Here is a 13,135-nt window from a genome sequence, read left to right on the forward strand (position 1 = left end):
AACACATCTCTCCTCACCAACAAGGCTCTCGCACACAACCTGCACATTTGACCCCGTTCTCAGATATATGTGACCGGAATAAATGGCATTGATATTAGCAAATGAGTAACTATGGAACACCAGCAGCAAAACACTTTAAAAATTCAGTCCACCACATGTCAGAACAAGAGAGACAGACAGACAGGAGAGAGAGAGAGAGAGAGAGAGAGAGAGAGAGAGAGAGAGACTTAAACAATCTATCAATGTTGCTTTATTAAAATCTTTATTCACACAACGTTGCTTTATGCAGAATCTGACCCTGGGGGATACAAGTAGAACGTCATGATTGCGTTCCGTTTTCTTATTAGCAACCTCCATTTGTGCAGCTGCTCCCAGGGGCGATCCTCCGACAGCTCCAGGAGGGGTGTCTGTTTCGAGCATCTTGCTCCAGCGCCACAGCAAATAAATTACCTTCTTAATAAATTAGTATTTTTCAGCTGAAGTTTGTTTGGCAAGACACACTCCAGTTCATTAGCTGCTGGAAGAGGAGCAGACTTCAGTGCCTCCTCCAGCTTGACTGCTGACTTAGGAAGGAGGAGATAAATAGCAGATGGCTGATGATGCTCTCTTTTTAATTAGTTCTTGATTTCTGTGCTTCAAGCACTCCGATATTACTAATTTCCACAACACAACCATTTTGTAACATCTGGAGCCAGTGGATTACAGCGTGCGCAGTGAACGAGAATTAGAAGGTGTCACAAAAACCTCATCAGCAGAGCTCAGCACCTGCCTCACAAATGACGCTGTTTTTCAGAGATTCACGCAGACCCTGTTCGCATGTGGATGCTGCTTCTTATTTCTTTTGCAATGGTTACAATCTAAAATTTCTCAGGGCTCTGTATTCAAGCAAAACAACAATCGCTGCCAAAATGCCAGAGTTTATCACAAGGCCAAAATCAGATCTTCCTGATTTTGGGTAAGAGAGAAATTTATTCTTCTTTCCTGCTGCAGAACACCAAGCTCCAGTGGTGTTTACAATGACCAGAAGCATCAATATGAAGAAAAAAAAAAAAAAAAGGAAGAAAAAAGCAACTCTTCGTTCCTTACTTCCTTTTGCTAACAATGCTGGACTTCAACGCCCTTTGCTCACAAGTAAACCAATACACTGCTGTAAACCTCTGATGTTCGTACCGGGGAAGAACTTATCCCCAGGCTCCATCTGATGGCAAAACCTTCAGCTTAGAGCCCCGTGGACAAGCAATACTAAGTCCTGAACGCTCATTGAATTTCCTAAAGACAGAAAGACTTTTTTGGGAATCCATTATTAAACCAAACATAAATGGTCAAGTGATCGTATGGAAATCAAAACATCAAATTTTGGTAGATCCTTCCCAAAATATTAAGTGCTTATGATTAAGCTCAAAGAGAAGAACATGCTTTTAAAAATACTACAAGCTGCTACCATGTGCTTCGCCCTCTCGCCTTTCTGTAAATCATCTTAAATTTCCTGGGAAACAGTTTACGCCAAAATGCCTCAGTATGAGCCTATTCTGCTTTCGAATAAAAGCACTCACTAACCACCCAGCTGTGGCCCACAGTACTTCCCAAAACTGTCCTGCTCAAGCACCAGGCTGGCTCAGGCGGGGGCAACCCCTGCGCCGCTCCTGCCCATGCTCCCGCCGCCCCGGGGGAGCCCAGGCACAATCCACGGCGGTGGGCGAAGCTCACCGAAGGACCGTGGCTTCTAAAGCACGTGTTACATTATCAAGTGCAGCAATAAAGAGGCGCTAGCTTACCAGTGACCTAAAAGCTGGCTGCGCATTGCAGTTCTGACCAGTGACACCAGTAACTAACTCCAGATCCTATCCTGGCTCAGGGGTGGCTGTGTGACGTGGCCAAGTCCAGAAGAGGTCTAGCAGAACATAAAATTCAATTTCAGATAAACACTGGCTTTCAAGATACTCTGCTCATGCAATGACAAAAGGACTGCAACAAAATAAACCTGCGTTTTTAGAATAAGCTCTCACTAACTCCTCTTTGATCAGGTCCCTTTGAGCAGGCAGGTGCAACAACAGGAACAGCACTTTATCTGCCCACCACACTACAGCAGAGCTAGAAAGATTTTGACGGACAAATCACGGAAAAGGTCTTAAAGTGACATTTTGCTGCTCTTGCTCACAAGTCCAGTAATACACAATCGCTTTGGGAAGTCAGCTCTTATCCTGCTTCTAAGGACCACACCGTCCAAACCGAAAATTAATGCAAAGCTGTTCAATTTGGAAACGTAACCATGAAGCTGCTTCCCTTCTAGACATGGATTCAGACCAACAAGTGTGACAGGTCCTACGGCCACAAGCTCACCTGCAGCACAGGCAGACGGTGCCGAAGGGTGACAGGACTAGCACAAAATAAGTGCTACAAGTCTGCCCTGAAAAGCCAACTTACACCAACTCTCCCCTATCTATGGCAAAACCGCTAGGAGTGAGAACCCCGAATGCCCACCCCAGTCAGAACATGGCAGCGGGGGTTAGGGGAAGCAGCTGGGAAAGGCAGAAAACTTACTGGAAGCTCTGGCAGCAGCCAAGCTCAGCCACAAGCCACCAGGTAAACCCGTGGGACTGAATAACCTGCCGGTGCCCCACTAAGAGCAGCAGGGAGCTGCGGGGACAACAGCGTGCTCTCTGCGTACGAGATGAAGCCAGACCACAGCTCAGGGTTCCCTCCATTCCCCAGGGCCTGGCCCACAGCTGTGGGTTACTGGGAAGCCCAGCAATACACCTCTCCCCCCACAGTGCAATGCCCCCAGACCCCCCACCTTAAAGCAGGCCCACAGTAAGCAGCATGACTTCGCGAAACGGAACCTGCTTCCACGGACAGATTCTGTCCTCCTCCTCCTCAGCTACAAGATAATGAAAGTTTGGTTAATACGGACACAGGACTGCAAGGGTATTTTCTCTACTCAGACCTTGCCAGATTCCTTATAAATGGAAAACAGTAACGGGAACACATGGAAACATACTTTAACTCCTTAGATGCCAAGTGCTGTATAACCACCCTGTCCTCCCCTGAATCTCCAACCCTGTGGATCAATCTTTGATAGGCCTTCAGCAATAACTCTGAAGCATTACCACGTACAAGGCAAACCCCTTTCCCAGCCTTTTATCGAGGAAAAGACAACTGAGCAGCAGAGGTCCTCTCTCCCACCCCTAATGGCATTTAGAAGAACATCCCACCCCCAGGGGGGTGGCACAACTCTTCAGTCTAATAATTGTTTTATTCACCACTTCCTCTCTCTCTAAAGAAGCAGTAAAATGCCTAACCAGCTCACAGCTGATTATGCACAGCCCTGAATCAGACAAAAACTCGCCAGAGTGTATGTGGGGAAGAGAAGGGGAGAGGATCGTACTGTTCGTCAACATTTGTCCCCTCTAGATTCAGTCCACAAATTGGCGTCTACGTTCCGCACGCTTCCACCGACACCAAGAGCCGTTTTTATCCAGTGCAACGTCCACTGCCGGCAATGGACACAGCACAACGGCCAAGATGCCATTACGGGTACTGAGCCGCCCGAGGCTCCAACTTGCCACCTCTCACCGCTGTCAGCCCAAGGTAAAAGCCAGTGCCACCTCTGTTTCTCCGGCTCGGAAGCTTTCCTGTTCATTTCAGTCCATCTTGGCCACAGCCTTTCTGAACCGATTGTGCTGTTTTTCTATCACTTTGTTTTGTTTGTTTTTAAAAAGGGAGTTTCATCTGTGTTCCACTACAATTACAAATGAGACAGAGTCATCCTGTCTTCCACCAGCACAACATCTGGCCCAAATTGGTCTGTGCACTGCTTCACTGTGGCCAGAATGCTGAGAAGCCGCTGGTCTAGGGCATCCAGATGCGGGTCAGAAAGCACTGGTGAGATGGGGTCATGCGACATAGCAGTTTTTAAGGCAGACTTCAGTACTCCATTCTTCAGGTAATTAAGTCTGTTCCAGGTAGAAACCCGGATGCTGCAAAAGAAAGACAAACACAGTCATCATACCACTGTCCAGCTGAATTCTCACCAGCAAACCCAGAGCCAGCCTGTCAAGGGAGCCTGCTACATCAGGATCGCAGTATTATTCCCTGGCAGTTTGGGGATGAGATGTCCAGGTACAACTGCATTATATGCAAGACCTAAGTGAAGCCTGAGAACTGAAGGTGAAGAGGAGGAATCTAGTATGACATAATTCCTGTGTTATACAGGGCCACTTCCAACTGCTAGCAAGGAAGTTCTTCGGTCCTGAAGATTTTCAGTTTGAAAAGGAAAGGAAATTGACAGTCTGGCTGTTAATTCAAACACAAAACTGGCGTCACCTCAGAAAGAGCATCGCTGACCAACAACTGATCACAAAGGACCAAAGTCAGAGGACTGAACTTCCAAGAAGGTGAACGCAGCAGCGATCTTCCCGCTTCACTGGTCACCGAACTTGTTCGTGTCAGCTCATCTGAGCTGTCTTGTTCCGTGAAGTCTCTTGGGATTCTCCCTCAAATTTTTGTGGTTTAGCACCACTGGTCTACACTCTTGGCTTTTGATGATCTCTAAGGAAACCAGAAATATAAGCAAGTGTCGTAACAAACCTATAGTTAAAACAATTATGCATAAGAATCGGTATGTGGCATTTGCCTGGTATCAGAAACAAAGATGAGAAAGACTCCAAAAGATCCTCATAAAGCAGGAAATTAAATATGCATTTAAAATTAATGCAGGAAAACTAAAGAACTGGAAAGTAACTTTAGTTTAACTGTTCTCCACATGGTTTCTAAGGGAATCTGGTAGAATGTAGGCCAGGTATACCACAGCACGCATAGAGCCTTGCTTAGTTCAAGCAGGAAGTGACAGCTCAGGCTTTCCGCATAGTTCCCAGGTTCCCTGAAGAATTTGGGAGACAGAACCTTCCAAGCACAGGCTCCAGGAACTCTCAACTAAATGGTTATTTTGGAAGCCTTAAAGGAGTTAATGTTATTTTGAAATAACAGAGGCAGGAAATATATACCAGCATTTTTCTCCCTGGAACTTTTATCTATTTGTTAGCGAGAAGAAGCAACGGCCTGGTGAGGGAGCGAACATGGAGAACAGATAGCAAGTCACAGTCTCGAAAAATAAAACGAACACAGCTCAAAAGGCCCAAGTCGAAATGAAATCCTGCAAGAAAACTACAAACTTCCTTTTGAAAGGAGCACGCTGAGCAGTGCTGCGGTCTTGTTTAGAAAGACCCTTTGGAAATGAAGGTAGTTAAGTTGCCAGACACGTTGAGTCCTTAGCTTCTGTCAGGGAGAACTCAAACTGTGATGTGAACTTTTATTCAGCAGGAGCTGGATGGAGACAGCTGCAGAGGCAAAGGACCTGTCATACTGACTAAGGAGAGAGCTGAACCAGTGACCTGGAGGCGAGACTACTTCCTACAGCCTACCGTCTGATTTACTACCTTAATGAAAATTTATTTCTCGGCTTCTTAAGCAGTGATAACACATCAAACGAACGTCGTGCCTCAAAAAAATAAAGCACTATGTGCCCAAGTGAACATTTTCAGGTTGCCAGAAGGCTTCAAAACTTAATTATATTGCAAACCTAAGGATCGCATAAGTGAACAGCATCCCTGCGTTTCACTTACATGCAGCACTGATAAAGAGGAGCCAAGATGCTTCTTTCATCCAGGGCAGGGTTTCCAAAGCTGAAAAACAAAATTAAAACCAAGTGAACCAGCTGAACTCCTAATGTTGTTCTCAACATCAATGGCATTTGTGAATAATTAAACAAATAAAAATAAAAATCAATACTAGGCAATTTCACGCTCCAACAGATCAAATAATTTACATTAAAATGTAAACAGGCCATGCCCAATTACAGATATAACTCTCAACAGCATCAGCTAACATACCAAGTAAACGGAAGCAACAACAGTGTACCTAGTTCTTTATCAGACCAAGGCACCTTAGAAATGAACTTCAGAGTAGTTTAGAAATTGAGCTCATCTTGCAAAGCCAGGGAAAAGAGTAATTGGTATTCTGGACACAGAGAGTGGGAGCTTTGCCTGCCTGACACAGCTGGACAGGGAATGAAGGAAACAGCAGCCACGTGCTGTTTTAGATGGCCAGGCTTAGATCAACAGTTCAACTAACAAGGTGATCAACTTTAACATTTCACGATCATGCTCTCTAAGGAAGGCCTGTCAAAAGGGTTTCATAGTATTTCAAGCCTCACCTAAATATTTCTTTAAAAAAAAAAAAAAGTTTCAACCTGCTCATAATGCTGTTTTCAACAAAAAGCTTTCCCCTCAATGAAGATAACTTATTCTAGGAGTCTGGCATTACGCTGCTCAAATAGCTATTAGTAGCCTTAAAACTGGAACAGGGTCCCCAGATCATGGCACCAAGGAGTGTCTGGACAATGCTCTTAGTCATATGGTTGAGTTTTAGGTAGTCCTGTGAGGAGCAGGGAGTTGGACTTGATGATCCTTATGGGTCCCTTCCAACTTGAGATCTGTGATTCTATGAAAAAAAAGTCCCCCTGCCCTTTATCTCAAAGCAGCTAAAAGCACTTAACTTAAGCTTTCAAAAAAACAATTAACTTCTGGGCCTGCAAAGCTCCATCAGAAATGTTTTCATACCGTCATAAGCACGTACCATAATGAAAGGTATTATGACATTATGACAAAAGCAAATGAATGACCTTCAACTACCACAGTCACTTCCAGTGACTTAACACATCAACTTCCTCCTAGCCCATTGCCAGAGCATTACAGAAAGACAATTTTTGCCAAATTCATCTAAAACGGTCTGAAAGCAGCAATAATTAAGCAGCCCCAAGGTGGAACACATCCTGCTGACATAACTGAAGGTGCGTTACTGAACAGGCTGATGCATAAAGACAAAACAACTCAGCCACTGCAGGCAAATTAGAAACAAAGGAAAGAAGGAAGGAAGGAATCCACTATAGGAAAGGCAAAAGGGGGAAGAAATCCTAACTCCAAGCCTTGCAAGGATCTGTCTAGAGGTCTCAACTGCTGTGCAGGCTTCGTACAAGTGGTACGCAGAACCGCAGCAGAACAGAGCCCTGCGCAGGAGCTGCCAGCGCTACCCACCAGAGGCTGCCCCATCTGCAGCAGGGGAAATTCACTGACGCTGCAGATGGCAGCACCCGTCAGGGAAACAAACTGGCGTCTCTGGACTAAATTGTGAGGAAGTGGAATAGGTTATCTGTGTCTTTAAGAAAAATTCAGCAAATTGTTGTGATTTAAACAAGGCTGCATATTCAATAGGATTTTTAACTTAAACTATTCCAGCCACTGTACAAAAAACATAGCAAAGACAGAACAGCTTACTTTTAAAACACATACACATCCTAGTCTGGCCACAAGAAGGACTTCTCATCAGTTCCTCCCAGTTACTACATGCTCCATTTTTGTTTTGGTAATAGTTAATATCCACGCTCAGGACATCATCATATTTTCCTCTCATATCAGTTTTATCTCCATTTTAAACTTCTAACCTTTTAAAGTCAGAGCAGACATATCCAGAAGGCAGGGAATGCCAAATCATTCAGAGACACTTTTCGAAAAGATCTGCTTTCACTACGGCACTCACTAATACTTACTGGGAAATAAGAAACCGTAAGTTTCTAATCTTCCATTAATTAAAAGCATAAAAGTGAGGGGCTTTTCTGGGGATAGGAGGAAAGACACAAGCAAACTCTTGAAAGTTGCCTGGGGGGAAAAAAGGTCATACTGTGCTAATTTGTGGGTTTCTGTAGTTGGGGTACGACTTTGCCGAAAGCAGCCACGGTATCTAGAGCACAGACTGAGCACCACAGCCTTTGAAGGACCCCAGCACTTGGCGAGGTAATTTCTGGTAAGAAGGAAAGCTTTAGGTTTTTAGCACAAAAGGTAATAATGAAAAAATCAGAGAGAAAGAAAACAGAGACACAGAAAGCAGATAAACGTGTGCCCTTGTGCTCGCCACTACCTGGCCACCAGATTTCCCTCACCCTCACCTTTTGGCGTTATCCAGGAGGATGAGCATACTGGCTCCTTCATCATCCTGGAAACTCTCGTAGTGATGCCGGTCAGCATTCCCAATCAAATAGTCAAAGACGGCGGTGTCAATGATGTCAAGGAGACGAGGGCCCGAGTCATATGGTGAAGTCTTTTTCACAGCATCACAATAGCTTTCGTCATACTCCCACCTGTGGGCCGTCAAGAGAAACCAAATCAGATCCTCAAGGAACGCTCCATCATCGCACACCAACACTATTTATAGCTGTCCCTTTATTCCCTTATGAGTGCATAAGGAAAAGGTGAGTGCAGCAGTCAAGGCTATATAAAGAAGAAAGAGTTAAACAAAAGTGTTTTCTTGAAAGAGTAAGCCCTGTACTAGCACCCTAGCGTAAGGGGCAAGCTGTAGTTTCAGTGCAAGGTTACACACCACCTTCCTACAGAAAACAAGGTCAGAGATTGCTTCCTCGCTGCTCACAATGCAGCAGTGGCTGGGCTGCCTCATGGCATGGTTACTGTCACGACTTGCCTGCCTTAACTTCCTAACTAAGGACTCCAAGGCCGGTCTCTATTTCTATTGCACTGACCTGCTTCCATCAGTCTTGCCTTCCAGCGACCCTCTTCATTTTGTCTAATGCAAATAGCCTCATCACGGTTACTAATGACCTCCCGTGCCCTGAACAGAAGGGCCTCACGTACATTCGTTCTCTTTCACTCGCAGTTGTCCTTTCCTCCCTACTTTCCTTTCAGGGTATCTCACCTTCTTCTCCACCGGCAGGATTCCAGCTTCCCTTTTCTCTCCTCTCCTTCTACAGGTAACCTAGGCATGTACTTCTGGTCTTTAACATGGATGTCATGTCTCAGTTCTCCAAAGCTGGAGAAATTTCTCATTTTCTTCTTTACAGTTTTCAAAGCTATTCAACACCACCACCGAAACAGCCAAATCTCTGGTGGATATCCATTCCATCTGTCAACCTAGATAACAAGTACATCTATAACATCTTCCATGCAAGGACTGAAACGATCCTTCACAAAATAGCAGTTAAGTTGGAAATGCCTTAAACCATCTGTGACTTGGAAACAGAAATGGAGGAAACACAAGCTGGAGAGGCTCACTGACATACTCCAAATTACAAAGTTGTAAAAGCGTGGAGAAGATCAGAATTTAACTATCAGAACAGCCACATACCCCACGCCATCTTCTGGAGGTCTGGAGCCTAAGCTCTCGATATCCCATCTTTGCTCCAGTTATCCAAATCAGAGCAGCCAAAAATTTATCTTCTCGATGCTTCTGTTAACACATCACACACACTCCCTCAAATGCTGTCACTAGTTCCCTTTTGCATCAAGGTCCAACTCACATTCAACTTATAGCACAAATCCACAAAGCTACATTATCAGAATGTACCCCTCCTTGTACTGGATACATTTCTTTTATGCTACATCCCTCTCTCCCTCAAGTCTTTCCCTTTCCCTCATTTTACTTTAGATCAGTATTTGAACTCCTTCCAACAATTTTTCAGACATACTATGCTCTCTCCTCTCATTTTCCATTCAGTCTTTCAAGGCAGACCTTTCTCCCACATTTATTTCTGATAATTTATATTGTACTAGCACACGACTTCGAAGGTCGGGGATTTTATCTATTACACGTCCATTAAAAATCATGTACACTAATGTGACTATATGGATTACGTTCCAAAGGTTAACTCAGGACAGAGTAGAAGCAGCTAGATCAGGAAAAAAAAAAAAAAAATCCCACAAGAGTTATTTTTCCATAATTACCAGACACAGAAAAAGGAGAGCACGACATCTAGAACGTTTAATCACCCTGCTGCTCTCAAAGTGAAAAGCGCGACATGACAAAGTGCAAAAGAACAGAACCACGTAACCCCATCTGAACCAGGCAGGAGCAAGCAAGTTTTAAATACAGTGAATGTCAAATTAGCATAAGTATCAGGGTAAACTCCAGTGTAAGCAGGCAGTTTATGGCGCAAAAGTCTCCCCAAAAAACCCCACACCTCCAAGAAAGAGTCCATTCATTACTGCAATTCACCAGGCACTAAATACAGCTGATGTTGACCTGTTGGAAAGGAGATAACATCTGCTGCTAAAAAAATCAGACTTTGTACTTAATACTCTAAAACAATTCAATGAAGCCTTTGGATGAGATTCTTTCTGAGAACAATCACATCATTGGAAATCAACGGGTATTTTAGATCAAGAGCTAAAAAAGAAAATAAAATAAAAAAATCTTTTTAATGACTTGTTCAGGGGACAGACTTGGAAAAATTTGCTAAGAAAAAAACATTTGCTCTGGTCATGGCAAAAATATCTCCAACCCAAATACTCAGACATGTTACATCTATCGTACAAGACTACCAGATCCCATGTTTGCTCTTCTCTAAAAGCATTCTTTAGATGCTGAGCATGGTCACCAAACGCTGACGGTATTCAAAGCAAAGAACTTTTCAGCGCCTACCTACTTAAGCTAAAACAGCTCCACAACTCCTGAAGCCAACTACAAGGACCATGAAATCAGGTCTGGCAGAAAATAGCACAGCGCTACCGTATTTTAGTGGGCCACAGAGAGGTGCAGGGTCAAAAGAAGGTCTAGTGGCACAAGAGAAGAGTCTCTGCTTGCCCAGAGCCGGGACTTTCAGAGCCTGGAGCGACTGCATGGGGGAGTTTTGTTCCAGCCAAGAAGCAGGAAAAGGACAGCACTTAGTATCGTGGAAAACCAGATTTCTTTCTTGTTCGTTTTAATTTAAATCTCATCCTAGAATTCTTGACTTTTATTGTCATATCAAGAAAGCTGTCAGGAAAACTCTAGGTTTTGAAAGCACATGCTCCTTAATTAGCCACTGTACTGCAAGGGTATTTCTAGTACAAATTACCATGTGTAAAGAACAACCTTATCATGCTCTCATACCTGGCCAGTTTGCCTTCACGGTAAGTCCTACCCCATGGGTGCCGATGTTTCTGAAGAGGCCAGACATCGGGCAGCCACAGAGTCACCGACCCCTCCATGATGTCCCCATCTGCACAAGCTGGTTCTGTTTCCCGACAATAGTAGCACTTCCCATAGAAGCAAGTGTTATTACCTTAAAAAATAAATAATACATATCAAAAGAGCAGAACTTAATGCAAGGGATGCCAACTGAAATTCAGGAGCATATTGTTGCAGCAGAGCCTTCCTTGCAACAGGATTTCCTTGCACTTGACGTCATGCTTCCCATCGCTGAGAGGGAGAGGCTCAAAGGAGGTTAAACAGACATCTATTAATTCAAAGGAACATGAAGGATTAATATTCAAAAGACAGTAAATCTATTTTCTAATGTTTCTGTCACTCAGAGTTAATACAACACTGCACAATCAACAAGGTTTTGTGACCCCTCCCTAGTCTTTAGGACCTTGACTTCGCAACCTTAGCACTGCTTGCTTTTTAAACTTCACGCTTCGTGTGTCAGTTTTCCCACTTTTTTGAAAAAGTTGACCAAAAAGAGACAAGTGAAAAAAATACTAAGCAGAACTCAGATGGATTTGGAGCCCTGACACCTGCCACACGCCTCAGTTACTTGAGCTGACTTAGCAGGGGAAATTCAAACAAGCTGTCATCCCTATATGATCTAGGAATGCAGAGCTGTCAACATTTTCATGAGTGTCTTCTGACAAGGGAGGAACAATGAAATCCTGCCACCTTTAGTCCGTTAAGGCCTACATAGCCTGCAGCGTAAAGTAACCTACGTAGCCTAGATTAACATTTTCAGCTTTTCTGTTTCACCCTTCTAACCTGCCTTGGCTTGACGCTTGCCAAGTTAATTCCGGTTCCATATTCACAGATGTTCCTACAAAGTTCAACTGTGTCTCACTTCCTTGTCATTCCTCTTATTCCCTGCCCTTTCTTCCTTTGCCTCTGCATCCAACACCCTCCTCAAACCAGGCCCAGCTCACTGAAAAAATAAAAGCATTTCTCACTTTCCACCCTTACACACCACAATCCCTCAGCCAGCCAGCACTCCTTTGCTGTCCTCCATCCAGCCCCGGCTCCTGTGCTCCCACTAGCCCCGTCAGACAACTTGAGGGCATCAGAGAGATCATTACCATCGACATGGAGCTTGCAGCAGACCAGACCTCTTACCTGTGTGGAAAGCCCTGCAAGCCTCTCTTCCTACCCGCAGCCTGCAGCAGGTCTAGCCAGAGGCAGAATTCTTTGAGATTCTAGCTGCAACTCAAGCAAATCTGCACCGAGTACGCACGAATCATCTTTTCTTCAAAAAACTCAGAAACCTGGTCAAACGGGGGTTGACAAGAGATCACAACCTTGTCCCCAGATCCACCCGTTTCTTTGGTTCATGCTCTATACAGCAGGCGGTTCCAAGGAATCTATCTATGGGAAGGCACTGAAGTTTTGTGGAGCCATACTTTTCCAGTCAGCATTTCTGCTAGAAAACTGCTTAGTTATCTTGGCTGAAATTTGAAAAAGTAAAGTCTGCCTGAGGCAGACACCCAATCTGAATGCAAAAAGAGTTTGGCAAGGCAGAGCTACTCTCATCTGAAAGTTACACCTTATAACTGAAAGTGTTAGGCAAACTTAGTAGGTGAGAGTACCAACAGTGCTTGTAATAGAAATAAACACAGGCACGCATATTTACCAGCTGTAATGAACAACCACCTCTATGGTCTTCTTATTAGGGGGGGGGGAAAAAAAAAAAAGAAAAAAGTAGTAACTGGGTATTTTATAAAAGCCTGAAGAACTTAAAGGCTGCTGCATAAGTCATTTCTTGGTGCTTAATGACCACCTGGTAGGAGTTCACATTAAGAATTCCCATTAGGTGCCCTTCACAGCATTACTGCTGCAAACAACGTACGGAAGTTCTGACACATGTAGTTACAAATTCTCAGCAGACTCTGATGGAGCACAAACAACATCTAATACCAACCAACGCATCAGCCCTAAAAATCATCCCAAATCACCACTGTGTTTGTCTTACCTACAATTCCGTATTTTTTTTTCCTTTCAGGTCTCATCACAGACTTTTCTAACCACCTCTGACAGCAGAGAGAAAATTCTTACTCAGAAAAATTCCCACCCATAACAGCAGCATGAGGGAACACAGAGAAGTTACAGAGGA

The 13,135-nt window shown here is 44.1% G+C and overlaps 1 protein-coding gene across 3 annotated transcripts in view; it reads right to left on the reverse strand.

Annotated features, from left to right (window-relative positions):
* Nucleotides 1–232: 232 nt before the first annotated feature.
* Nucleotides 233–13,135, reverse strand: part of FAM20B (FAM20B glycosaminoglycan xylosylkinase) — a 29,074-nt gene continuing 16,171 nt past the window's right edge. For all 3 annotated transcript variants that reach the window (XM_037404219.1, XM_037404222.1, XM_037404220.1), the window contains exons 5-8: nucleotides 10,933–11,104; nucleotides 8,000–8,191; nucleotides 5,622–5,681; nucleotides 233–3,977 (exon numbers count right to left, since the gene is read on the reverse strand). In XM_037404219.1, coding sequence (XP_037260116.1) covers nucleotides 3,746–3,977; nucleotides 5,622–5,681; nucleotides 8,000–8,191; nucleotides 10,933–11,104 — 656 coding nt within the window. In that variant the 3' untranslated portion in view covers nucleotides 233–3,745. The remainder of the gene's footprint in view (nucleotides 3,978–5,621; nucleotides 5,682–7,999; nucleotides 8,192–10,932; nucleotides 11,105–13,135) is intronic.

This window comes from Falco rusticolus, chromosome 11 (genome assembly GCF_015220075.1).
Source record: "Falco rusticolus isolate bFalRus1 chromosome 11, bFalRus1.pri, whole genome shotgun sequence".
NCBI classification, from domain to species: Eukaryota; Metazoa; Chordata; class Aves; order Falconiformes; family Falconidae; genus Falco; species Falco rusticolus.